At 42.0% G+C, this 27,337-nt stretch overlaps 1 protein-coding gene across 1 annotated transcript in view; it reads left to right on the forward strand.

Annotated features, from left to right (window-relative positions):
* The first annotated feature begins 17,591 nt into the window (after positions 1–17,591).
* Positions 17,592–27,337, forward strand: part of LOC114547147 (ephrin-A2) — a 67,314-nt gene continuing 57,568 nt past the window's right edge. Inside the window, exon 1 of the mRNA XM_028566380.1 lies at positions 17,592–17,676. Within this exon, the coding sequence (XP_028422181.1) occupies positions 17,592–17,676 (85 nt within the window). The remainder of the gene's footprint in view (positions 17,677–27,337) is intronic.

Here is a 27,337-nt window from a genome sequence, read left to right on the forward strand (position 1 = left end):
AGCCTTCGCTTGCCCTTTGGGCCTAATGGACACTGATGGAAAATGACTCCACTGTTCCAGCGATCCATCCGAAGCGCGCTCTCTCTCTCTCTCTCTCTCTCTCTCTCTCTCTCTCTCTCTCTCTCTCTGAGCCCATCCATCAGGCCGCAGCTTTCAAACACACAGTGAACTTTATGAGCTCTTTACCATGTCCAGCTGTGATGCAAATAAACCGCCTTCAGTCACACAGATGGTTGTAGTGGTGATTAATAAGCCTACAAGTAAACATTCACAAACAGAGACGAACAAAACTACAATTTCCAGTTTCTCTTTGCAAACTGCAATATATCAACTTAATGTATCTGCTTGCACCCAAATTAATAATTCATGTCATACCAAAAGGGTAAGGTAACTCTCTCAAATAAAAAAATAAATAAAAATAAAAAGTGTTTTCAGTGAGTTGAGGCTACATCCCCGGTTGTGTATTACTGGGACGCAGTGAGTCAGCCAGCCCCGCGGCGCGGCGCGGCACGGCTACAAACCCCGCCCGCGCAGAGAGAAAAGCGAGCGCGAGATGGAGAGAGGGGGGGTGGGGGTTTACTTACACCGAATCAGGGTGCCAGTTAGTGGTGTTGCCGCCATAGGTGGAGGTTGCATGCGAGCGTGTTCGGATTAAAGCTGTGATCATCAACGGCTCCCCGCTGCGCCGGTCAGCGTGACGCACAGAAAGTGGAGGCGCGCCGTGACCGGAGTCCCATTGGATTAGAGCCAGTGGCAGCGGAGGGATCACCAAGTTGAGATGCTCTTAGAGCTTGTGGTGTGTGTTTGTGTGTGAGGAGGATGCTCCCGTCTCGCGGTTGTTTTTGTGCGATAAGTTTGGACTGAACAGAACGGAGCGGAGCGCGCGCGTCTACCTGGGATGTATTTCTTTGAACTGCAATAAGAGAAAAGGGGAAAATAAAAAAAAAAAAGGTCAAGTGGACGCAGTTTGAAGCTGTGGAGAGGTTTGCGGTGTGAGAGGAGCGGAACAAAGCGTGCGCCAGGCTGAATCCCCAACACCAATCTGGGTAAACATACATGACGGCCGGTTTTGACGTTGTGTTGTATTGATGAGCAACAATACCGGTGATAAAATTACAAACAGAGTGAATTGTGGAGTGTTATTCATTGTGATTTTTTTTTTTTTTTTTTTTTTTTTTTTTGGAGAAAGAGGGGGGATCTAATCCAGGTGGCGCATCTATCTCCCCGGCTGCGCGTAATGGGAGAAAAGTTTCGGACCTTGCAGAGGAGACGCAATCGCAGCATCCCGCCGTCGACGCGCTTTTAAATAACATGTGAATTCCTGCTGTTCCGTTCGCGCGAGACGAAGTTTGAAAGTGAATTTCAACCATTCAGTATGACTTGAAAGAGCCTTGGCGTTATCGGAACTCCCATCAAGCCAAGTTAACGATCCATGTACCTCGGAACCGATTTGTCCAAAGACGCGCAGACGGACATTCATGATCTGAAGAGGATTTCTGCAGCAGCGCAGTGAAAGCCTGAGCCCAGTGAGACAGAGAGAGAGAGAGAGAGAGAGAGAGAGAGAGATTCCCCTGGATGTCTATGATGTTGTGCCAGCTCGGGCAGAGGTGTGTGATGGAGGTGGTGGTGCTGACCATCCTGTCCTGGGTGTCCGTGTGGGCAGAGGAGAAGATCATATTTGACAGACACGCGGTCTACTGGAACAGCTCCAACCCCAAGTGAGTTTTAATTTGAGTTAGGTAGGTGTGTGTGTGGGTGTGCGCGTGTGCGTGTGTGTGTGTGTGTGTGTGTGTGTGTGTGTGTGTGTGTGTGTGTGTGTGTTTTATTCTCTCGCTTCCTGTTTCAGCAGTGTTTTGGCGGAATTTTGCAATATTTATCCATCCATCCATCTTCGTCCGCTTTTATTTATGTCTTTTACAAATGAGCAAGCTAGACACACACACACACACACACACACACACACACACACAAAAAGGTGGAAGTGTGTGTGTGTGTGTGCAGGTACACAAGATATTTGTCCTGTGGCACATGGAGCTCCTTTTGTCTCAGACAATGAGGGCAGCCTGCCTCTTCTCCTCAATGTCTAGAGATGTTCTCCCCCTCTTTCTCTCTCTCACACACACACACACACACACACACACACACACACACACACACACACACACACACACCCTTTAACCTTTTTTCGACTTGTGCCAGTAAACATAAGCACACATTATTTCTCTGTCAATTGCAAGCACTTGTGCAAAATCCACATCCATAGACAAATAAACACAAAGGAAGACATAGACACCCACATGTGCATGAGGCTGCAGACACACGCGTGCACGTGCATTAACACACACACACACACACACACACACGTGGTTGTCTTTAGCAGGGCCTCTCATTGACATGGGGCAGAGCACACTGGGTCCGTCTGTCTAATGGTTTGTGACAACCTGGCCTCTCTCTCTCTCGCTCTCTCACACTCTCTCACTCTCTCTCTCACCCCTTCCTCTTCTTCTCTCTCCTCTCCCCTCTTTTTTTACCCTTCCCCTCTCTCCCAGGTAGATAAATAAACAGTGAAAGTGCTCCCTCTTGCTCTCTCACGGCTGAATTAGTCCAAACTAACGGCCCTGTCTCTCTCTCTGCATCAACCAAACACACACACACACACACACACACACACACACACACACACACAAAGCTAACAGGCCTGTCTCTGACTGCATCACTTTTCCACAGAAGGCTTCTCAAATATTTAACAGGCAAGGGGGAACATTTTCTCCCTTTCTTGCTGTCTCCCTCTCTCTTTCTGTCTTTCTTTTCGTCTCCCTGTGCTCCTTCTTTCTCACTCCACGCACACACAACACCTACACGTTGCAAACATCACAGGGTAAATTTAAGCTATATGGACGGTGGCTGGGGCCGCTGTTATTTCGTCAGGGTCGTACGGAGAAGTTGAAGCAGAAAGGGGACACATCAAAAATGCATTGCTACTAAAGCAATGAATCTAGGCTCTGCAGCCCTGGCGAAGTTGGTTCCCCCTGTTAGACCCTGGCACTGTCATTGCTCATGCTGCGCCTTTTTCTGCACACACTCAAGTCAGTGCCGCTGCACTTGTGAGGACCTTTCACTGACAACATTCATTCCTCAACTTTCATCGGAATTTTCATCTGCTTATTCTCTCTCTAAACTTTGAGGATTACGGCAAGTTTCTTTGGTTGGAGAAACTCGCCCATCGGCAAAAAGAAAGGAGAAGACCGACACCACAATCAACCCAGCTCATGTGAAATGTAGGCTACAGGACAATTCTGGTTTATTAAGATTTGGGTTTTATTTACAACGTTTGGGCCATAATAGTAAGATTGTATTCACCCAAGCTATTTGCTGTGATCTGTGAATGCCGCGGCATTGCTTAAAAAAGAAAAGAAAGAAATTCCAGCAGACGATCATACTGTGAAACAAACAATAAAAAATCCCAGTAAGTTATTTTCCAAATTGCATTGGTGGAGGCAGGGACAGCCAGTACCAATACAACAATATAAAATGGCTCCATTACAAGTTAGACTCCTTTATTCAAAATCTTACCAAAGTAAAATCACATTAGCACTGCTGAATGTACAGGAGCTGCAGAAATATGGCCACGGTGGCTCATTATAATGACATTATTGTATACTGATACAGCAATGTGTAAGCGGCATTTTATTGTTGTAGCGGGTCGAGGTGGAGCTAGTTTTAACTACTTTATATCTACAGTCCAGTGGCTCCCAAACTAGAGGTCGGGCCCCTTCGAAGAGTCACAAGATAAAGCTGAGCGGTCCTGAGATGATTAATGAGGTAGGAAACAGGAAAAATCAAAGCTATGCAGCTAAGACTTGTGTGAATGTTTGGACTGTTGTCTAATATTTGTTGTGAAATAATAGATAACTTAAACTCTTTGGGGCTCGAAATGGGCCTATGAAACTATTTGAGAATCTTTCGTAGGGAAATCATATCTTTGGTGGGACGGCTTAAACGTGACAAGGGGCCCCAAATTAGGCAATACTTTTTTGTAAAGGGTTACAAGCCAAACAGTTTGAAAACAACTGGTTTAACTTAGAGTGTAACTTTGAAAACACTCAAGTACAAGCTCTCTTTAAAATTGTGTTTAAGGGCGCCTGGGTAGCTCACCTGGTAGAGCACGTGCCCATATATATAGGTTTACTCCTCGACGCAGAGGCCACGGGTTCAATTGAGTTTCATGTCTATAGCTGTCCTGTACAAATAAAGGCCTAAAATGCCCCCAAAATAATCTTTAAAAAATCAATAATTGTGTTTAAGTAAAGCACAACTGTTGGATTGTTTACAACCTGTCTGACGGAATTGTAGCAATGTCTCCTCATTCCCAGATAAATGATGAACAGTAAATGATAACAAAATGGCCCAAGGTACACATTAAGAATCAAATGGTAATAAAGCAGAATTATCCTTTAAATGCTAAATTAAATGAATGCAGTGGATATACATGAGTACCATTTTTACAAAATAAACATATATATATAAGTCTAGATAATTGACTACCAATTTAAAACAGCCCCAATCAACGGAATGTACCTGTGTTGGGTTTCCTCACATTCACCTAACTCCTAAATGGATTATTCGATCACATGTCCAAGAGAAACCCGGAAGTGTTGGGAAGGAAGTGTGGAGGATCAGTACATGCTGCTGGAGAGATATGTGTCTTCATCTGGCTTGTTCTTCAAGGGAGGACTAACGCCACGTATTGAACTCAGACTTTACACTTACACCAACGCTGTAGATTTAACTAGGATATGTTGAAAGCTGTGACCAGTATTTTGGAGGAGAAATTCCATACAAAACATAAGTTTCTCAGTGCCCTTTTTTGTGCAGCCTTCCACGACGCATTTGAAGTAGGGCCTACGGTGTAGGCAAATATCTTAAAGATGAAGAACAACACCAGCACAAATATCTCTAAAAGCTCTTACTTGTCACCTATTAATACACTGGATGGTGATTTAGGCACAGAGTACTGAGACTCTGCAAGAATAATGAATAGCATCCACTGGAGCCATTGTCGGAGGCAGCGAAATGACACAAACAGCTGGGAAAATGAACAGCTGTGTGTCCTAATTGATCACACAACATCAAGCACACAGCTTGTATTGAGCCATCAGGATGTGTCGTCTCTTCTTGTGTTCATCAAAAGTTTGCTCCCACCCAAAAACAGCTTGAGAAGGACGTTCGCCGCAAGGTCACGACAAGTACTGACTTGAAATTTGTAGAATTGATAATCGCTCGCTGTTTTGTACCGCCAGCATAAACGTTCAGCGCTTCCAAAGAAGGAAATGTGGCAAACTGCTTGAAGTGACAAGTCGCACACCACAGTGGAAGTGTATGTGCCACTGGTGCTACATGTTTCCCAATGTTACGGATGCTTTCTCAGTTACTCTCATAAATATTTGTCTGCTTCCTCTCTGACAACCTCCTCCTTGCTTGCTCTACTTTTCTCTCGCGTGTTTTTCTGGCATTAATCACCATCGCCAACGATGACTGTTTTAATTGTTTTTTTACCTGCTAATTAATTGTGCTGCCAGGTCTGGTTGAGTGCCTTGATCTCAACGAGACTAACCTGGATAAGTCAAGATACATAAAATGAGTTAAACATATGTTCCTACATGAGAGAGGAGGCATACTACAAATTGGCCAAACCCTTTATATCAAGGGCTCTGGCTCCCAGCTGGCCTATCTCTTTCAAGGTCTTGCTGGATAATAGAAAATGTATGAGATAATCCAATTCAAACAGCTCCGGCCACTATTGGTCACGGCGGGGAGCAGCACTCTCTCTCTCACACACACACACACACACACACACACTCTCAGAGTGTTGTCCATCCCTGTGTTGTGATGAGGTACGTGGTGCCGCACAGTAACAAAGTACCATATGATACATTATCATCACAACAATACTGCAACACTAGAACAGGATCTGGAAATCTCCCAGACCCACATAAAGGGATTTATTCTTAATGCAGGAAGGAAATGAAAAAAGGACGAACACACATGTATACACACATCTATACACACACACACACAGATATGGGACACATGCACACACTCATATGCACATACACCCAGACTGGCTCTCTGTTGAGTAAAAGCCCATCCTTTTTCCTCTTTTTGGCTGGCACACAAGTGTGCACATGCACACACACACACACACACACACACACACACACACACACTGAGCCCCCCTCTTCTGGCTCCCAGGCCTGTATTATAAAGCTTGCAGGTGAGGGGCTTTGTTCACCCCAAGCAGCTAATGTGCACAGAGCAATGGGCTCTCCTTTACACACACTCATACACACACATGCACACACGCGCTCAGACACACACACACACACACACATATATATATATATATATATATATATATATATATATATATATACTGGCTCAATAGTCCAGAAGGAGCACCTTATCTAATCCCATGGTTTATCCTTCAAAAGACTTTCTTTCCTTTTCTTCTTTATTCCGCCGCTCTCCTCTCTCTTCATCTCTGTGTCTTTGAGGAACTCCGTGTCAGTGAGAAGCGCTGATGGTTGACGACACTTTCATTCTATGGGACAGAATCTATCTCCTTGGAGACACATGCACTAGCTCACACACACACACACACACACACACAAACACTTGCACCCACACATTCTTTGAGGATGAAATGTCTTATGCACGGATCACCCACACACTCATACATATACTGTACTGTCACAGAAAAGTTTCATATGCACGCACACGTACGTGCACACAGGCGCGCGGCCCGTACACACAATCAGCACACCACAAGTCCTTGCACATAAACCCACACACACGCTGTCTTTCTGTTGCGTCCCCTGTGGCGCCCAGTGATAGTAGTCACTAACACTTCCTCAGCCCTACCACACACACACACACACACACACACACACACACACACACACACACGCAGACACACAGAGATTTGCATCCAATTTACATGGAGACTTGTAGTCACCCCCGCTCAGTTACTGACAGTTTGTCAGACTCAAACCTGCCCCTGGGTTAAATCCATCTTCCACTGCCGCCACCATCACTACTACCACCACCCACTCCACCTCTCTTTCTCGCTCCATCCTTCTTCCTTTTTTTCCACTCTGTCTTGTTGTCTCTCTATCAAGCTCTTATCTTATCCCCTCTCTCTTGTTCACCTCCCTCCCTCCCTCCCTCTCTCGTGCCGTCGGGATGTGCTTAGCATGTTTTTCTTCTACAGGACACTGCCTCAGGGAACCTCTTTCTGTACATACGCACATAAAGCTGCTGTACATCAGGTCACATGTTCTCGCAATGACCTACATGATTGGACATTGCATGTGTTTGTTTGAAATGTCAGCACTGCTGTGGTTCATGTTGAGAGAAGGCAGTCTCGAGAGTTATCTGCGGAGTACAGAGCCTCTTCACGTCGAGCTAAAAATGATACTTTGAGTAATTAAAGTCAGGGCAAATCAGTTCTCCCAGCTCAGCAGGAGAAACTGTTACATAACAAGATCTAGTGTTGCTGATCTTAGTCATCAGCAGATTCAATACAGTGATTGACAGGTGGAGGTCATCTAAATATGCAGGGGCATTAGAGTGGAACAGTTTGCCTGCTGATGTTTAAACGCACTGCCAATTCCTTCACTTAAAGCATGAAAGTCAAAACGTGGTTGTTTGACAAAACACTTCAGTGATTCGTGACCACAAAGAAAGTTCTGTATTCAATTCTGTGAAAAGGAAATGTAGCGCGTAATGACATGGATGTGCTGAAGAAGAGCTAAGACACATCCCATTTATACAGTGGAGGCACACTGGCATGTAGAATAGAATAGAATATTTTTTATTGTCATTGGACAGCAGCTATCCAACGAAATTGGTACAAAAATAAAATGTCAGTACCCTTATAAAGGCAAAAGATAGAATAAAAACAATAAATATAATAAATACAATTTAAAAAAAAAATTAAAAATAAAGTCAGATATTGCACATTTGTATTTGCAGAAAGACTGCTATTGCACCATTATTTGTTATTGTTCAGTTCTTGTATGGCACATGGGTAAAAACTGTTCATAAGTCTGGATATGCGGGACTTCATGGACCTGTATTGCTTCCCAGACGGCAGCAGGGTGAAAAGGTGATTGGCTGGGTGGTTGGGATGTAAGGTTGAAGAAACCACATGCCCCAATACACAAGTTCGCATTTTGCCAAGAACAGTTAAAATTCCCAGATGTATTCTTGACACGCCCATTTACGGAGGATACATCGGTTGGTAACTTGTATGAACTTCGCTGCACCTGTATCCCAACATTCATTTCGCCATTCAGTGATGGTTGGATTTCCAGTACATAGACAGCCCAAAAACGGGACAAATTTAACAATTTTCGCCATCTTATTCATCACTAAATTCACTTCTGAGAACATTTTAGGCGAGAAATGAGCGGTTTATATTTCGAATGTAGGCAGTCTTGCGAAAATCTTTGCCGAATTGACAATTTGCTCCAAAGTTTTCGTAGTTTTCGGAGCTCCATAAAATTAGAAAAATTAGAAGTTGAGTTTCAGTCTTTATGATAAATGAACAGTTCCTGCTATGACATGTTATGTAGACTAAAGGGGAGACACCAACCTTTATAATTTGAATTTCTAATTTCCATCTCCCTGGGCATATACAGTGCACTACAATAATATAGAAATGATAATTCCACATAACACTAATAGGAACACATTGGACACACCAGTGCATATGCCTATTTATTTTTTTAATTTAAACTGACTTAAACTTATACACTAATAGGGATCGCGTTCCACTCTTTTGAATAAGTAAGGGGTGTTTGAGCTAAACCATAAACAATAAAATTAAAGCTCAATTAGCTTAATTTTTCAATATTATTGCAATAGTTGTAGCATTATGAGGTTTTCTTGTCCGGAGATTGTTTTAATACACAGTGGTTATATTGTTGTGGTTTTTATATCTAGCTGGTATTTTGGAGCCTTGCAGGTAGCCTCTGTGCTGGGGGTGTTGAGCAATAACAGGAAGAACGCATCGTCTCAAACTGTTAACAGCGTTTTCTGTGCTTGTGAACTTGCGAGTTAATTCTTCCAAGAACAACCAGCAAGAACGTTCTGCCCAAGAACACAAGTCCATAGTTTGCATTCTTGGTATTGAGAAACGACCATATATTCCAAAAGCAGACTTCTGTGTCCCACCGAATGAGAACAAAAGCATCAACTGAGAACAGCTCATAGCAAATCCCCAACACGTTTTTACATTGCAGGGTGCTGTGTTCATAGTATTATAGCTGCAATGAAATTAGTCTTAGATGTTATGATGCTGGCAAGATTATTAATTAGTCAATAAACAGAAAAAACAATCAACAATTCTGATAATTCACTAATTGTTTTAGTCATTCATCAAGCAAGAAAAGGCAAACATTCATTAACTCTGGGTTAAAAAAAAAAAAAAAAATATATATATATATATATATATATATGAGAATTTGCTGCTTTTCAGTGCTTTATTTCCTTATAAATGTAACATATTTTTGTTTGGACTCAAGCAAAGCCATTGATAAGACTGTTTTACAGCAAACATATTGGCTTTTCAAACACAGGTGTAGCTGATTACATTCCTGATTGGCAGCTTGCCGTGCAGGTGTTCCAGGTTCACTGTGCATGCAGGCTCACTGGCACAGCGTCGTTAGTGTGATTAATTACACCTGTGCTTTAACTAACTGCTGTTACAAGCACACTCTGCTGTGGAAAAGACCTGTTTGAGGATGTCAACTTGAGTTCTAAGTAAGAGTGATTTAGTACTATTTTCTGTCATTTCACACGCCTAATGATTAATCGATTTAGAAAGATGCGGTAGTCGCATTCCTAGACTTCATTGTGTTATCCCTCTCAAAGTAGCTGAGATGTAAATCTCGCCTTCTTTTTTATTGTCAACCACCCTGAAATAAAATCAACCAAATGGTATTTTTGCTAATGAAATCACAGTAAACATATGCAGCTTCTGTGAGTTTCGCTTTCATCTTCTTTTCTGTTGTGCCAGGGTTGAGCTATTTCACATCGCTGCCGCGTTAGTTGTTCTTCTGCTTACTGTCAATCAGCCGATGCCCACAGGGAGGTAGGCATTCGCTACGAGGAAATGTCATAAACAGTCAATCTTACAAACTTTTGTCACATCCAAGCTTTGTATTCAGGGTATCTATTTTAGAAATGAAATGTACTGTAGCCTATATATTGTTAAAGCACATACGTTCAAATTAGGTGTTGTCTAATGCACACATGGTAAACACGCACATAGGGAAATTAAATTGTGTAAAATGAAGTGTTGAATTCCTGCACACTGTTGGCACTAAATCTAGAAGACATTCAGGGTTTCTGTCTTGGAACTTTTTTTGGGGGGGGGGCGTGTGGAAAAAAGGTTTGATGCCAGACAAAGGTGCATGGCTTAAATGATTTCAAATCAACATAGTGCACAAAATGCATAGATTTAAAAAAATTAAAATTCCTCTTGCAAAATGATTGAAGAAAACGTTGGCTTGTCAACGTTATGTATTCTGTAACTTTATTGTAACAATACTGTGGTTTCACTGGCCTATTTCTACCACGTATGACACTTGATCGTCACCTCTTCGTGACAAGCCGATGGCAACCCAGGTCCCTGTGCTAACCTGCGCTGCCAGTCATGTGTCATACAGTCTGTCAGTGAACGTAACAACAATTAGCAGTGAAAGTCAATGTCAGATTGAGAAATATCTCCAGCCCAGTGATTTAATTTCTCTGTGGCAGAAATATCTTCCCTTCACTTTAGGATTAAGGATTGTATTCTTTTTTGTTTGTTATTAAGGTAGTGGCTTAGAATCATAATCCTTGTCTTAGAAATGATTTCTTTTTCAAAGCAGGTTCACCAAAAAAAAAAAAACTTTGCCCAGAGCAAATGAAACCAGACCTCTCCCATGAATTTTTCACAGAAAGCTGCTCTTTTTTAGATTTCAGTCCAGCCCAAGTTGCTGCAAAACATCATCATTTGATCTGCCCATAGGAGTGTGATGATGTGTTGGGTATGTCAGCAGCATGGCACTGAATCTATAATGCAATATGAAATGTTTACTTTACTTCCCACCACGTTTGTTTGATTGTTCGTGCAGAGGAGCTGGTTTAAAAAAAACAGTGAAGATATTCTACGCTGCAGTGCTGCTGCTGCTACTGTTGCTACCTTGCACTAATGAGGTTTGTTGATGGTAATGACTATGGCAGTGCTGGTGATGATGATGTAAGTGCCCAGAAACAACCTGGGGAGATCCCAGGAGTTGTTTTGAGAGAGAGAGAGAGAGAGAGAGAGAGAGAGAGAGAGAGAGAGAGAGAGAGAGAGAGAGAGAGAGAGAGAGAGAGAGAGAGAGAGAGACTTTTTCGAGTCAGGAGATAGAGACAGTCATTGAGCCGGGGGGGTTTTAAGAAGAGACAGAGAGGCCAACAGACATGGATGAAAGAATGAAAGCATGAATAAGAGAGGACAAAATAGGGAGATACTAGACCAGAATATGAAAGATGCCAGACTGCACTCAATACATAGCGAACAATGGGCATTGTCATTCCTGCTCCATCCTTGTTTCTGCCTCCCCTCTAATACTTTTTCGCAGGTCCCGGCTGGTTGTGCTGATTGTGTTAGCCAAGCGAAAGAATAGGAGTCTTTCAGTTCTGTCTGCCTGATACTCAGATGGGACCCTGGCCGCTCAATCCTCATATAGACCAGCTGGAGACTGATAATAATAACACATACAAGTCTGGCTACGCCTCTGATTGGTCCTGAGAGACAAAAAAACGAAAAAATTTGAAAGGGAAATGGAGAGATCTGCTTGAAGGATTAGGGACAGCATACATATGAAGGACAAAAAGTTGAGTGTATAACAAAGACAAGGCCACTTCTTTCTTTCTTTCTTTCTGTGAATGAAGAAAGAGGTGAGTTTGTGTGGAGGAAAGAGAATCAAAGCAACGGAAGGATAGGGAGATGCAGAAAGAGAAATTAGGTGGAAAAAGTGAGGATAAGTGGTGGAGGAAGGAAGATTACTTCTGGAAATATGAAGGCAGACACACGGAGAGAAAGCAACTAGCGCATGTTTGGATGGTCCCAGTAGGCGAATGTCGAGGGGCTGGTATTACAGGGGAAACACTGGCCTTTAGCAAGGAGCCTCACCCAATGTTAAAGATGCCCTCTGCTGCGCACAGCTTTTAGAATGAGAAAGTTGGCATTGAAAATAGAGGAAGAGAAAATGGAGGGGTGAGGTGAAGGATGCTTCCCCTCCCTGTTTTCCACTTGTGAGACTAGACTCAATGAAGAGCTGACCCCCCCGTAACTTTCATGCCGATAATCGTCCTGATTTTTTTACAAAACAATTTTTTTGATTTCTTTATTTTAAAAGGGACCACGCACATGAATCAACATGAGTACAGAGTCCAACATGTACATGTGCCATATTTAGCCGTACAGGCTAATTTTCATCTGCAGTCCCTAGCAGGTTGATGGCTTAAAACAATAGATACGCTACAACAAATATACATAAAACAAACACATAGGCATAGACAAGTAAAATGACATATCCACTATTCCAGATCATGACAACTGGCAGGTTGATGGCATGAGAAAAACATAACACAAGTAGCATACACATTAGACACAGGTAAGTGCATAGACACACATTAGAAAGCATCAACAACACATAAGCACACACAGAGACACTACTACACACAGACCCTACTAATTTGGTTACCAAGTTCTAAAAGTGTGTGTGTGTGTGTGTGTGTGTGTGTGTGTGTGTGTGTGTGTGTGTCCGTGTGTCCCAGCCAGCTATGGACACTCATTTTACACTATGCTAATGGGACAATTTATGGCAGAACCAATAGTTGCCCCACTGTCATTATTTTGTTGCTACTTAATTCTGCTTGGTCCTGAGGCTTCTCTTGATTCCCATTCCACTCTCGGAGGGTGTCCAAGTGTATGCCACCTTCTGGGTCAGTGTGTGTAATTTGTGCTCAACAGGAATATTCCCTCTGACATGCAGAATAATCCTCACCTCCGGCCTAATCCTGAGCTAATTCTAAGAAGGACTCTGTGGGCTTGTTATTGGAAAACTGGCCTCTAATCTTATGCACCTGCAGACAGAGAAGATAAGATGTTTTGATGATGATGATGGTGATATTGATCATTGTGACATGATGAAGGTGATGGCACTAGTGATGATAACCATATGTATGAGGATGGCAGCAGAGGTGTAAATGATAACGATGATGATGGTAGACTCTGTCATCATTCAGTCCAGTCTGGGCTGGGAGCGTGTCTTCCATCTCAGCTCAGACACCGTACACTGTTAACATTACAGATTCAGGACAGGTACAGATTCAATACAATGCAGTTGTAATAGTTCATCTGGTGTTGTGGAGGTTGTTTTGGTCATCTGCATTTTAGCACACCAGACTGAGAGCAGGATCTCTAACTCATGTTGGGGCAACTATTTTCAGAGCTTTTCTACACTGGAGTTGTTATTTTAGCTGCACGTTTATTTTTCCCTATAGATTTATTAGCAATGCTGTTTGATTTCTTTCTGCTTTTTAGAATTCAAGTTTCCAACCCAGCTAGTGTTCTCTCCGCCGGGCTTTACACACCTCACTTGAATATGCTGGTGTAGCTCGAAACCCCCAGCATTGTCGCTCAAAAATGTAATAAAAAAATTGGCATTTATTTACATCAATACAATCATTGTTGCTCATGACAATGATGCTAATGAGGTTTATGAAGCTGATTATGATAAGCATAATGAAAGCAGCGGGGAACATAACTATAGTGATTAAGATTTTGATGAGGAAAAAGAAGCTGGTGACAGTGATGATGATGATAGGGATGATGGCAGCCATGGTTAATGTTTTCATTTGATGTTGATTATATAAATGATGTAATGATGGTGGTGGCAGTGGTGATCGGGAGGATGAATACAAGTGTAGCCTATTGTAAAAACGAGGGCAGGAAATGTCTTTGTCTCCCAATAAAGACAAATAAAGCAAAAACAATATACATAATGCAATAAACATTGTATTTAATTTACATTTTTTTAATATTTCTGTATTTTTGAAATATATATAATTTTATTTTAGCATTTTTCGCAGGTAAGCAATGCAGTAATATATCTGCTAAAGTGGATACAAATTACTGGAATCTCAAGGGATTGGGTTCAGGGCTGTTTGTTCATTATAACAATTGCAGATTGGACTTATCCTTTTGTATACCAGAGGTGCTGATGATGTTAATGCTAATAATTGAGGTGACGAACAAAGCCCCACCTGCTGGCAGCAGAAAGTGTGTTTTTTGTGGTGCTGAGTCTAAGAAATTCATATAATTCTGGATGAATGCATGACATAGAACATCCTTGGTTGCTGCTGTTCATAGCATATCATAGCCTAATTCTACAACTTAAGGTAAATAGTTTTTAAATTGTGTTTTAATTGGCTTGGATCCACAGGCCGTGTGGATGTGTGGATAGCCCCCAGGCTCGCACTATCAAGTGCCCGGAGTGTGGGAAAACAACTACGCGCATGCCCAAAGACCAAGAAAGCAAACGGCACATCATTGATGCCACCTGTGGCTGATTGGCTGTTGCTCCGCTTAAATTTGTTTGGCTATTTGCCAAGTATTGTCGTCGCCATTTGCTAGTTTTCGAGTATTTCTGTTAAAGAAGAAAGTATCTGCAGGATTATCTTCTACAACACACACGTGAAAGTCTGCCTGTTGAAGAAAAACTTAATATTAAACTCCTCAGTGCCAACCAGCCGCGGGATAAATAAGGAAGCAATCATAGAATGTAAAAGAAGTGGACCAACAGATCCCATTGCTCTGGACGGAGACCAGTGAAGGATATTAGAAGCACTTTTCCGGTGAGGGCTGAGCGTTACTGCGCAGCCTCCAACTGAGCTTGAAGACGTAGATGTGACGTGATCAACCTGTCTGAAACTGTCTGTACCAAGAGAAATCTCAATCATTCCAAATCTTGCGGAGACATAGGTATATGTAAGGAGATAACATAGGCACAGGCTAATTACTGCTAACTAAAATGCTAGTTAACATTAATTAAACCTAAACAGCTAATGTAAGTTGAACCTGCCTGCGAGTTTCTCCTGTACTATACGGTAATTTCTCTACTATGCGACAGTAAGTCGCTTGGTTATGACACAATTGTTAGCCTATTTTTACAAAAACGTCTGCTACGGAGCTATAACGTGAGGTACAAGTTAATGGAGCCTTTTATACATTGTTGTGTTTCTTTAGAAAGAAACAATGGACAAATAGTCTTTAAACGCTTCAGATGTAAAGTTATTCGCTGTCAAAATGACGCCAAAATGAATGGCAATCAATGGAATGCTAAAAGCGAGTGAGTGCTTGTTAGCATCAAAATGGCACCATTTATTCAGAGTTTGGATGGTAGGCCTGGTCAACAACAGGCTTTTGGGATTTGAACCGTCTTTTTGATGGTGGTGATATTCGTTTCCCAAGCAGTAATAGCAAATCGATGAGAACAGGTATGTACTCAGTCAGATTATCACCTGTGCTATGAAAAATGTTAATGTCATTATCTGGTTTTGCATTTGTGTAAAGTAGTTACTGCCGCCACAATTTGTTTACACTTAAAAACACCCCTGCTAATAGAGTTTATATATTGTTGATGGTCATATGATTACACTGTGTAGGATTCTCGTAGGGTACAGATTTGATCATTGGCAAATTATCAAAGAGGTTTTATCAATATTAATAAAGTTATGAATATGGTTATTAATAACTTTATCAAATCGACAAACAATCAAAAACGGGGCACCACCCTGCAAGTCAGGGACCAATAATCAAACTGTGGAACAGTCTCATTCTGTGGTAATCATTTAAAAAGGAATTAAAGGAAGGGGTGAATCCAAGCACGGACCTGATTGACCAGCAATTATTACAACAAGTACACAAATAATCACAAGCAACTACTAATTAAGCATAATAAGATTTATTAACGTCACAATTATCGGTAGCTAATCAATAATCCTTCAATAATAAACTCATATACCTCTTTACAATATCACAACCAAAAACAAAGGTGTGTGTGTGTGTGTGGGTGGGGGTGGGGGTGGGGGTGGGTGGGTGGGTGGGTGGGTGGGTGGGGGGGCATGTCGACATGTATTTCTAACACAAAACTACCCAAAATGGCTACTCCTGTGAGCTGCACAAAACTATTTGGCCTCAAGAGGGCGGTAGTGGTGCTGCGTGCACGGGGAGGGGCTGAAGAAGCCGAGGGGGTTGCTAGGCAGCGCGCACGCTTAGCCGGTATGGTCGCTAGTCCCTGTGTTAGCTCTGTCCGAACGTAAGCAGATTCCACGTGTGAAGCTAGCCTGCAGCGTTAGCTCGGGAGCTACGCGGCTAGCCTGTGTCGTGTGTGTTTTAGAGAGCGAGAAGAAAGAGAAGAAGAGTAAAGAAAAAAAGGGCACTCTGATCTTTAGTTATCGATAATGACCCAGTTCCCCTCAGCCACTCAGGTCTGGGCTAACGTGTGGTTTAGGACAGACTGAGACTTTTGACTTACTGAGGGAAACTTTAGTCATTATAACTAATTCAGTGACTAACCCCTTTTGCTCATTAATAAACACACTACTTATCTCTGCCCAGACGTAAGCCTTCTTACGGTGTGTTCAGTCCGTTTGTTTCTGTCCAGAAATAAAACGGAACGGGTCCCTGGCGCTCGTCAGCGGCCACGGAGAAACTTCCCTTCAAAAAAGCAGCAAGGGGCAAGTTTAGTCGACTTTGAGAAGAAAACGTTGTTTCCTTCTTACTGCAGATATGAAAACACTGGTGTGTTTTCAAGGATCCACCGAAATAAAATCCACTTTCTCCAGAAAATGGAAGTTCAGCACAAGCGCTTGCGCGCCTCCTTTCAGCAACCGAGTTGCAACGGAAGACGGGGGAGTTTCCTAGGGTCACGTTATTTATAGGTTAAAACCCACCTGCTGTGTTTATGGTCCCGCTGAACCAATAGGAAGACTCAAAACTCTTGAAAGGGTGAAAACTACACTTTTGTAGTCATTTGACTTCCTGCCAGTTGTGAGGAGTTTCCCTTCTGGCTGGCATTTTGCATAGAGGTGTGAATTACCCCGGCTTTGGGGTTTACATGGAGGCCAAGATTCCTTTGTCTTGGTCACATGTTCCTTTGTCTCTGAGCACATGTGTGTCCTGTATCCAGAGGTCAGTTTAATCTGAGGCCTTTTGGTTAAAATCAGATTCAACCAAACTCTTGGTCCCCAACAACTGGTATGATGATGAAATGACAAGCATGAGGACAATTGGTAAAAATGGTGATGTGGTATGATGATGATTATGATGTTCGAACTTATGTTGATAGTAATACTGCTCATACAAATGATTATAATAGGGACTGATGCTCATAACAATTGCACTGGTATGATGAGGAGGATGAATATTGAGAGTGTAGATGAAAGATGGTTAAAGTTATAAACATGGTGTTATGATGAAGATAACGATGTTGATTGGCTATGTCGTTGATAGTAACACTAATGATGATGACCGAGCTACTGATGAAAGTAATGAGGAAGATGATGGCAATGGTGAGGAGAATAAAAATCCTCATAGTATGATGATAAACTGATGAGGCTATGTTGTCCATAGTGTTGCCACACCATATTTCAAATTCGGAACTAATAATTCTTCAGGCGATCCCGGGACGATGGAAAAGCGAGTATTTACGGCCAAAGCATGCCTGAACAAGTTCTCCCCAGTAGAGTATCGCGCGGCTCCAATTGGCTAAAACGGCTATCTTAGCTAACAGTTAGCTAAGATTGGCAGCAGTCAGAAACACAAACTCACACAATTATTGCATGCTTGATAACTTACCTTATTTTTTCAAATCTGTTTTTAAACCAAAGTGAGCTGCTGCACATGCTCAGAACCTAGCCTTTCTTCTTCTTCTGATGAAATTTGCAGTTGCAATTTGTTGATACTTGTTTAAAGTTGGCTTCACGCCTAAAAATGAATGGATTGTTTTATTTACTGTGCAATTAACTTTTACTTAATAAAATCCAGTAAGAAGTGCATATTGTTGATTTACGAGTAAAGTTAACAAATTTATGCATGCCAGGACAGCTATTAACATTTACAGTGTAGCAACAATAGTGACGCTAGTGGAGCTGCTATTGATGATCATAGCGATATACCACTGGTATGATGAGGAGGATGTTGGTGGTGTGAGAATGGGGAGGATAGAGGTGAAAGTGTAAATAAAAACCATGATGAAGATGGTGATGAGAAGGAGAGGAGGAAAGGATAAAAAATAACCAGCATTATGGAACAGATGCTAGTAGCGATGATATTGTTTATAACAGTGATTGTACTGGTAATGAATATGATGACAGTGTGTGATTAGTAGGCCTAATGGTTTTGAAGATAACTCGCAATGATGAAAGCACTATGATGAGTCACCTACTCCGTGCTGTTCTCTCCCCCCTCCTTTTAGACCAATTTTAAGAACCCCCAAACTCCTGCATTACTCCCCCACCTCTCCTCTCTTAAGTCTTGTGAGACGAGAATCAGAGGACTCCATTAACATTCTTCTTTCCCCCCCCTCTGTTGCCTCTATGGAAAATGAAGAAGAGATGTGAGAACATTATTAGTCTTTTTTTGGCAGTTCTGTCTTTTCTTCGAATAGAAAATGAGGAGAGGATTCTCCGCTGATGAGATTGCTTCATCCTTTTGAGGCGTCACCTTTAACAAACTCACACAGCTGCAGAGATGTTATGTCACAAATTAGGGGAATATTGTTCATTTCTTCTTTTATGGTCTGCCTTTTTATATTTCGGTGTATCTATGTGTGCGCCTGCCTGCCAACTGTGTGTGGATACACGTGTGCCTTTGTATTTCTTTGCCCATTTTATGTGGGTGTTTAGGTGTGGCTCAGGAGTGTGTAAGTGTGTTTGCTTCTGTTGAAAAAAAAAAAAAAAGATTCTTACACCAGTTTGAAGGGCCTAATCAAAGGCTGGCAACATTTTCCTCGCCTCTTGTGTAGTTCTGAAGCAAACTGCTGGGCTCTTCTTCTCTTGCTTCCCCCTCTCCCACCTCCTCTCATCCCTGATTACTGAAGGGGCTGCAGGAGGGCTCTGTTCTTCACCGGGCTTTGTGTTGATGTCCTTCATAGCTGTTGCACTAGAATAACATGCTTCTTTATAGCAGGTATCAGCCTCTGAACAAACAGATCTTCTGCAGAAGCTGCGACTGTCTGCATTTTTTTATTTCCCAATGTGGATGCGCAGACAAAAAGTGGGTGACATGAAGCTCGCTGTGGCACCAATCATCCAAAGCCCGAGGTAAAGCCAGAGACGGGAGGAAAGGAAGGAGGAGATAGTAACGGATATATTTATAGTTTATGCACAGTGGTGAATTCTATTTGCCTACCGAGGAACATGGCTGGAAGGAGCTAACTGTTAATGTCTTCTTGAAAAGAAGGATGTGTTATGAAATGGGAGCAGAATGAAGAAGAAGAACTTTTTGTTTTGTTTTTTGTTTTTTTTAAAGCTGCCAGCCATGTATCTTGAGATTAGTGCAATTACTATGTGATTTGTAAAGCAATGAGTAAAAAGTGTTTTAAACCAATCCAAAAAAAAAAAAAAAGAGGGATGGGACACAGATGAGTAGGAAGAGATGGAGCAAAAAGAGGAAAGAAATGAGCTGTAGAGTGTGAGAGATGGAGAGAAAGAAAATTGACAGGAGGCGTGTATTGCTGTCTCTGGGTGCAGTGAGGAGTATAGGCTGTGGCATCCGCTAGTGGTGCTGCATACTCTCTGTTTGATCAAACACACTTCAAACACCCTGGCTGACTTCCTCTAGCTGTGTGTGTGTGTGTGTGTGTGTGTGTGTGTGTGTGTGTGTGTGTGTGTGTGTGTGTGTGTACGCACGCACGCACGCACGCACGCACGCACGGGTGCGTGTTGCTGAGGAAAGCGTTATTGATGTTTTTGTTTATTTAAAATGGGTCAACTCTAAACAAAACAACCACAGTGTCTACAGTGGCTGCGATGCTGTAAACTGCGGGCTCCAAAATTGGTGAATAATGCTGATGAATGACCGTGTGTGTGTGTGTGTGTGTGTGTTGGGCTTGTGTGAGCTTATTATGTGCACTACTTTTTCTCTATTATCACTCCCCTCGCCACTCTTTTCACCTCTATTAAGTTATTCTCCATTAATCGCTCTCTACATCTATACTTCATTTCATATCTTCATTCTCTCCGCTGTCCCCCGTTGCATTTCTGCGTCTTAAAGAGCCACGACTCCAAAGAGCTCATTAAAGCCATTAGCAGAGAGGAGTCACACAATAGTTAGCTCTCTATCCGTTGTCTGCTCTCGTATCGCTAACCGCTCCATTCAGACAAAAAACAACCGTTGCGCTGCTTGCGCTTCACCTTCTATAGGTTGTCTCCTCATGCATGTTGCATGACGTGCGTAATGCGGCTCGCGACGACGTCTTTAATTTTCCTCCATTAAAATCACTCTAACCCAGTCATCCTGTCACATGAAAGTTTGATTAAGAACATTATTGAAGATTAGATTGATGAATTATTGATCAGCAAGGTGTGTGTGTGTGTGTGTGTGTGTGTGTGTGTGTGTGTGTGTGTGTGTGTGTGTGTGTGTGTGTGTGTGTGTGTGTGTGTGTGTGTGGTAAATGCATGCATGCATGGGACTGTATCTGCATCTGTGCAGTTGAGCATGTATGCTTGTGAGGGATCAAGTGCGTGCATGTGCTTTTGAGTTTGGGTGTGTGTGTGTGTGTGTGTGTTTTGTGTGTTTTACTGAGAGTTGTGTGTGCTGAGAAACAGAAAAACCAAGCGTGAGCATGACCTGAAGTAACTCAGCCTGGAGCTCATGGTAAATCAATTCTTATTCTGTTTTTTAAAAGATAATTTAGAGTGTCCTCTGATGTTACGCTGGATACTTTAACCTTGTATCAAGACGTCAACAGCTCCGCGTAGGCAAAATAAAACTTCTGACCGTTTTTCTTTTGTTTTTCATCTCCTGAACACTGTTGGGGATGTGAGGTGAGTAGGTTCTAATACCGGACGCGCCTCCAATTTGTCACAAGGATGTAACAGATTCATGAAAAAAAAAACATACTAACAGTAGTTGTGTACTGTAATTGTTGGTCTGTTTTAGTCAGCTGTGGGTGGAGGTGTGAATAATCTTGTGTCGTATACTGTAGGTGTTAGATGATGTGAGAATAAAATGGTGTAGAGGGGAAGTATCAGGAAGAGACAGTGTGAACGCATCTGTCATTTTCTGTCCTAGCAGAGCCAGAGGACCGTCAAGACTGTAGAAAAGTGTTGGTGTAGTGCCTGTGGGCCAATCGGCACCAACTTATAACAGGAAAACAGGGCATAGCATGGGTGGAGCAGCTGAGCATCATGGCCAAGCAATATATCCTGCAACACTGATTAATTGTCAAATATGGTCCTAAATATACAGTATTATGTCTTTGCTGTAGAAGTTCAGATCTCCTAAATATATTTTTTTTAGGTTTTTTGAGATGTGCGAGGCATTTAAAACTAACAATGCATTTTCAACCCAGCTACCAACACATCACAAATGCCATATAGAGACAAAATGGGATTACGTTACCATTATATTAAAGGAGAATTATGGTCTATTTCAACCTGCCGTGTTTCCTATTAATGTGGCTATTGTGGCTCAAGATTTGTGCAACAACACATATTGGGACAAGCTGTTTGCACTGATAGGACTGCATCCAATTTCGTTGTACATGTACAATGACAATAAAGACTATTCTACTTTAAACCGCACAAGCTTCCTACAGCTTTCCAAATAAACATGGTTTTTACATGAAACTTTTCAAATGCTCGTCTCTGAGTTAGACCCAAAGTAAACACAAAAGGTAGCCCGCTGCAATAACCGTTATGACTTTAAACTTAATTAAGTTTTAATACCATGCATCCTCTATCTTCTTAATGGAACAATAATTGAAACAATATGTGCCATCAAGACGCACATTAAAAGAAGTATGATTAGCAATAGAGAAGGTGTGTGTGTGTGTGTGTGTGTGTGTGTGTGTGTGTGTGTGTGTGTGTGTGTGTGTGTGTGTGTGTGTGTGTGTGTGTGTGTGGAAAAAAAAATTAATATATATATTTACATTGAGATCTATATGTTGAGGGGTTTCCCAGTCACTTCAATGCAGTCCGAGTATTTAAGCCAGCATCTAATAGCCATCAATCCACAGTGGCTTTAGATCACAGGTGCTTTGGCCGGTCCTAGCATTGACTTTTTCATCCTTCATAGCAACATTATCTTTAGCAATTGGATGGCTGTGGCACAGGTTGTCATCTACCAATCGGAAGGTTGGTGGTTCGATCCCTGGCCCCTGCAGTCTACGTGTCGAAGTGTCTTTGGGCAAACACTGAAGGAATGGAAGTCTCTGTGGATAAAAGTGTCTTAATATAACTGTGTTCTTTCTCCTAAAATAAGTATTCCTTTTGTTCCATTATAATGCTGATGATCAGGAGCTCGATTAAAATATACATTTTTGAGCTAAGCTGTGATTTTCATTAGGTTTTACTCTGCGTGCACACTGTTGATCACTCAGTCGTGGTGAGCACGTGAGAGGCTCCGATCCCATATATGACCATTCTACAACTGGCAGTAAAATGCCCCTTGGGTGATCAGGTAGAAGTCAACTTGCACTTAGCATCGTGAAAATCTGTGTAATTCTGCATGTTTTGATGCTTTGGTGATATTTTATAACATTACATTCACAGGCAAATAGGCAGTCCTTATGCTCAACAGTTTACCACATGAGTAAAAGAAAATAAAATGTCTCATTTTGGCAGCAAACACTTGTGTACATTTCTGTACACAAGGAAAATGGTTGGTAAACTAAAGTGTTTTTGTGGTGACAGGATAATAAATCCAAAGACACCACTGTTCACCTCATCCATGTAAAGAGGAAACAAATAGGCCATGAGCGTCAGTTACTTATTTAGAAGGCCCCTTTGCCGCCTGGACCTAAACACTCTAGCTAAAGCATCTGGGGAGCTACTTGGCAAACAACTCTGAGTCAGTAATGAGGAAGGTGGTTTCACTGCCGGCACAGCGTCTCCTCCTTTTTCCTCAAACCCAGCCTCCTGTTTGTTGATGGCCTTGTTGTGTCTTGCCGAGTCTCTCAGCTGTGACACCAAATGCCTCCGTCTGCATCCAAATGATTTGCCCAGGGAGAACTCAAAAATCTCACATTCTGAGGAGAATATGAATTCGTACGCCTACCAGGAAAGTTCTGGGATAATCCAATTCAAATAGCTCTGGGCAGACACTGCAGATCAAATCCTTCCCGGGTAGGGCTTGCTTGCCGGGTGGGCTCCCTTAGGCCACGCTCATGGGTGAATATTAAGCTGCTTTCAGAAGACCGATTCGATGAGAGGGAAGAACATACACTTGAAAAGTGTTGCTTTTAAATGACAAAAGCCAAGTGTGGATCAGACATAGTTTATGTAGCCTTGGTTGAACACAAATTGGCTCCATTACAGGTGTACTGTATGCTTGTTTTTTTTTTTTTCAGTCATGTGCATTTTCAGGCTGTTTTGCACAAGGTTCCTTTTTATTTTTTTTATTTTTTATTTTTAACCGCAAAACTTGCAATATCACTCTGATGAACAGCTGACTTCTGACTCTGTGTCAGGTTCGTTTCCTGTGCAATAACCCAGCAGCAACACAGCTCCTGTTTACTGGTTCCACTTATTATTTATTCATCATTCTCTATTTCAGAGCTGTTTATACTGTTCATATTGTAATATAATAATTATGTAATAACATAATACTTATTTATTTGAGCATCCTTTGCACTATGCTCCATAATTATTAAAATAATTTATCATAAAAATAATTTACTCCTGCACACTTTGCACTCTTCATTGCACTACTGCCTCAACCGGTCTGTAGCTCCCTCCAGTTAACCGACACGGACACAAGGCGTTCTGGTCTACGGGCATTTATTAGTTGAATTACGTCATCGTCGATGCCATCAAACATGCCGTGAGAACTAAATAAAAACATAGAAATCACATAAGTTACAGAAATAAGAATATTCTCACAGAGAATAGCACATGAATAATAAACACAACGTTAGATTGACTGTTAATAAAACGCCACACAGTTATCCTTTTACATTGATAATTACACATTAAAAGAACTATGCATACCTTATTGGCCGCGTTAACTCCAGGGGAGTGAAAACACAGGTTACAAGGCAACTTATCTCTCGTTGAACTTACAAATACAATGACATTACCAATTAACTTAACGAGCCGCAGTTGGATCGGCATGTGCTGCATGCTCCGATGCTGGTGTACCGTCAAACGTCTGAACCAACCGAACCTCAGAACAATAGTTCCGCTATATAAGCCTACATAAAAACAGGTCAGCTTGTACACATATTTCAAAATAAAAGAAATTCAGAGAAATACATTTATTTATTAATCAAATTAAAACTATTCCTTTTATGAGACTTAAATTATGCAACTGTCTCTGCTGGCAGCTACACGGTCTATTGTTTCTGTTTATAGTGTGTGTATATATTGTTTTGTATGAGTAAGCCCATTGTGAGCAATGTATAATCCAAAGCAAAAACTCTCGTATGTGTCCTCATACCTGACAAATACAGCTGATTCTGATATTTGTTATCTAGTAATGACTTACTTTACCTCTGCCATTGTTCTGCTCATAAGTGAGTCTGATGGAGAGCGCAGTCAGTCTTATAAAACACTTCCATCCTCAATAATAGCCCTTCCACTTCTCTGTGAAAATGCGGGGAGAAAAAAAGAAATTATTCAAATGTGTGTGCGTGCATTTTGCTGTGGTTGTGGTTTGCTGTGCACAGGGATAAATGAGTGTGTGCAACTGCTGCGAGCACTCTAATCGATAAACCCATGACGATTGCATTACAGTTGCCGATTTACAAATCAAACTAACTTTACTGCAGAATCCAAAGCTGTCCCCTCTTCACCATGCAGATGGAGTGCAGGGTGCAGCTGCATGAGCATCATGGAGACAATAGGGTATTCTTAATCTTAGGATCGTTTTTATAGCAGAGCGTTGAGCAAGAAGATTTATAAAGGCCTTCAAAATGAAACGAAACCACCAACGCCTACCTAGCTACATGGTGAGAATCTCTTAACTTCTGTTTTGGTCGTCATCTGCTGTTTCACTTATTTATTCATCTTTTTTAATTGAATTCCCATGAAACCCATTCAAGCTTTATTTTGTCTCTAATCGTGGCAGTGATAACGGCAATAAAAACAAGACAAAAAAAAAAAATACAGATTAAAGATTACATTTCCAAAGGTGCTCTGAACAACACATTTCACTTCAAATCAGAACACAAAAAAAAAAAAGCAAAGACATGACTGAATTAGATATCAGAAGCTGAAACTATACACAACAAAACACTACATGGAGGAAAACATTAGAGCAGCCCAGCAGATTAAAATAAACCAACGTAAAGAAAATGAGCTACTGGGGTGTTTAAATTGGCTTAAATAGTGGTTGTGTTAAGTGAAACGTACTTTAATATGCATGGTGCGTTTCTCTGTCGTCCATATTGCACTTGATGTAGGGAGAGGCCCTGATGAAACAGAGAAGTGACATGAGAAACCAATAACCAATTTGGTTAGCTGAGATAAACCCAAAAGAACAACAAGCTGATTAAAGGCCTGCTTTTGATTTGACATAAAATGTAAACTCAAAAGACAAACTGAATTAGAAACACAGCCAGTATCACTGTAACTGCCAGCAAAAACTGGACAGCTCTCAATCTGAAAACATGTGAGTTTATTTTTATTCCCAAGAAGCCGGCTCTTCAGAGAATTTCTCCTGACAGCAGTGGACAGGCACGACGTCCTCCTTGCATTTTCACCGCAGTCGATTTGGTTTCTCCCTCACATCCCTCAAGCACTTTAGCTTCGAATTGTTGCCGTTTTTTCCACCTAACGGACAAATCTGAATCGAGGTTGGTGCTTTTGGGAAGTGGAAAAAAGAGTGTGTGTGTGTGCGCGTGTGTGCACGCATTTCCCTCTCCTTGCATCCCCCATCTGCAGAGGAAAGAACTCTTTGAACTGTGAACCAATGAGCTTCACAGCAACAGAAAGATGTTGCTAGGAGCAAACCCTACATCCAGCTGTGGACCTGTGCATAACACACGCATAAAACACACACTTGGTACACACACCCAAAACAAACACGTTTTGTCTTAAGGCCATACTGTCAAGGTGATAGTTTTATGGATGTAAGCACCTTCTCCTCCGCTTCCTCCTCCACTTTCCACCTCTCCATCACAGGATAACATTGTTACGTATCAGGAACACGTTATCTCTTACTTACATTGCTGCCATTTCTTTCTCTCTCCCCTCAATCTCTCTTTCTCTCCCTCAATCTCTCCTTTTTTCTATCTAATGCATAGAGACAGGGAGGATGTATAATTCATACCCCCTCTTGTGTGTGTGTGTGTGTGTGTGTGTGTGTGTGTGTGTGTGTGTGTGTGTGTGTGTGTGTGTGTGTGTGTGTGTGTGTGTGTGTGTGTGTGTGTGTGTGTGTGTGTGTGTGTGTGTGTGTGCGCTCACCCAGAGACGCAAAGCAGAAAGAACGGGTCATTTGAGTACGTGTGTTCATGTGCACATACCTTACCACTGTGTGTCTTTCCATTGCTATAAATGATGTATAGGCGTGGGAACACTCGCCTGCTGACTCTTCTATACTTCTATACGTTTCATTACGTCGCTCAGGGTTAAAGGAAGCGAGAGTGGGCAAACCGTTTGACATCTGTTTTCCTTTGCCGTATTTATTGGTTATGGGATTCGTATTTATCTCCGCGTGGCGTGCGCTCTGGCACTGCTTATGAAACTGTAAAAGCAGGCCAGCGTTTGCTCTCAGAAGGCAGACATGCTTCTGTGAGCTCGGGTTTCTCTGAAATAGAATTTGGGAGGGCAAGACCCACCTCTCTTCTCCACTCAACCATACACTTACTCATTCCCTCTGGGGAGGAGAGAGAGGGAGAGAGAACGAGGTACAGGAGTGGGAGGAAAGAGGGAGAGAAGGGATGAAAGAGGGGCATGAAGTGCAAAGGAGGGAAGAAGAGAAAAGAGGGAAATGGTCAAAGAAAAAACGAAGTGAGGGAGGCGAGGAAAAAGAGGATGGCTGGGAAAGGGTGACTGCATAGTGATGAAA

This window comes from Perca flavescens, chromosome 20, assembly GCF_004354835.1.
Source record: "Perca flavescens isolate YP-PL-M2 chromosome 20, PFLA_1.0, whole genome shotgun sequence".
Taxonomy (NCBI): Eukaryota; Metazoa; Chordata; class Actinopteri; order Perciformes; family Percidae; genus Perca; species Perca flavescens.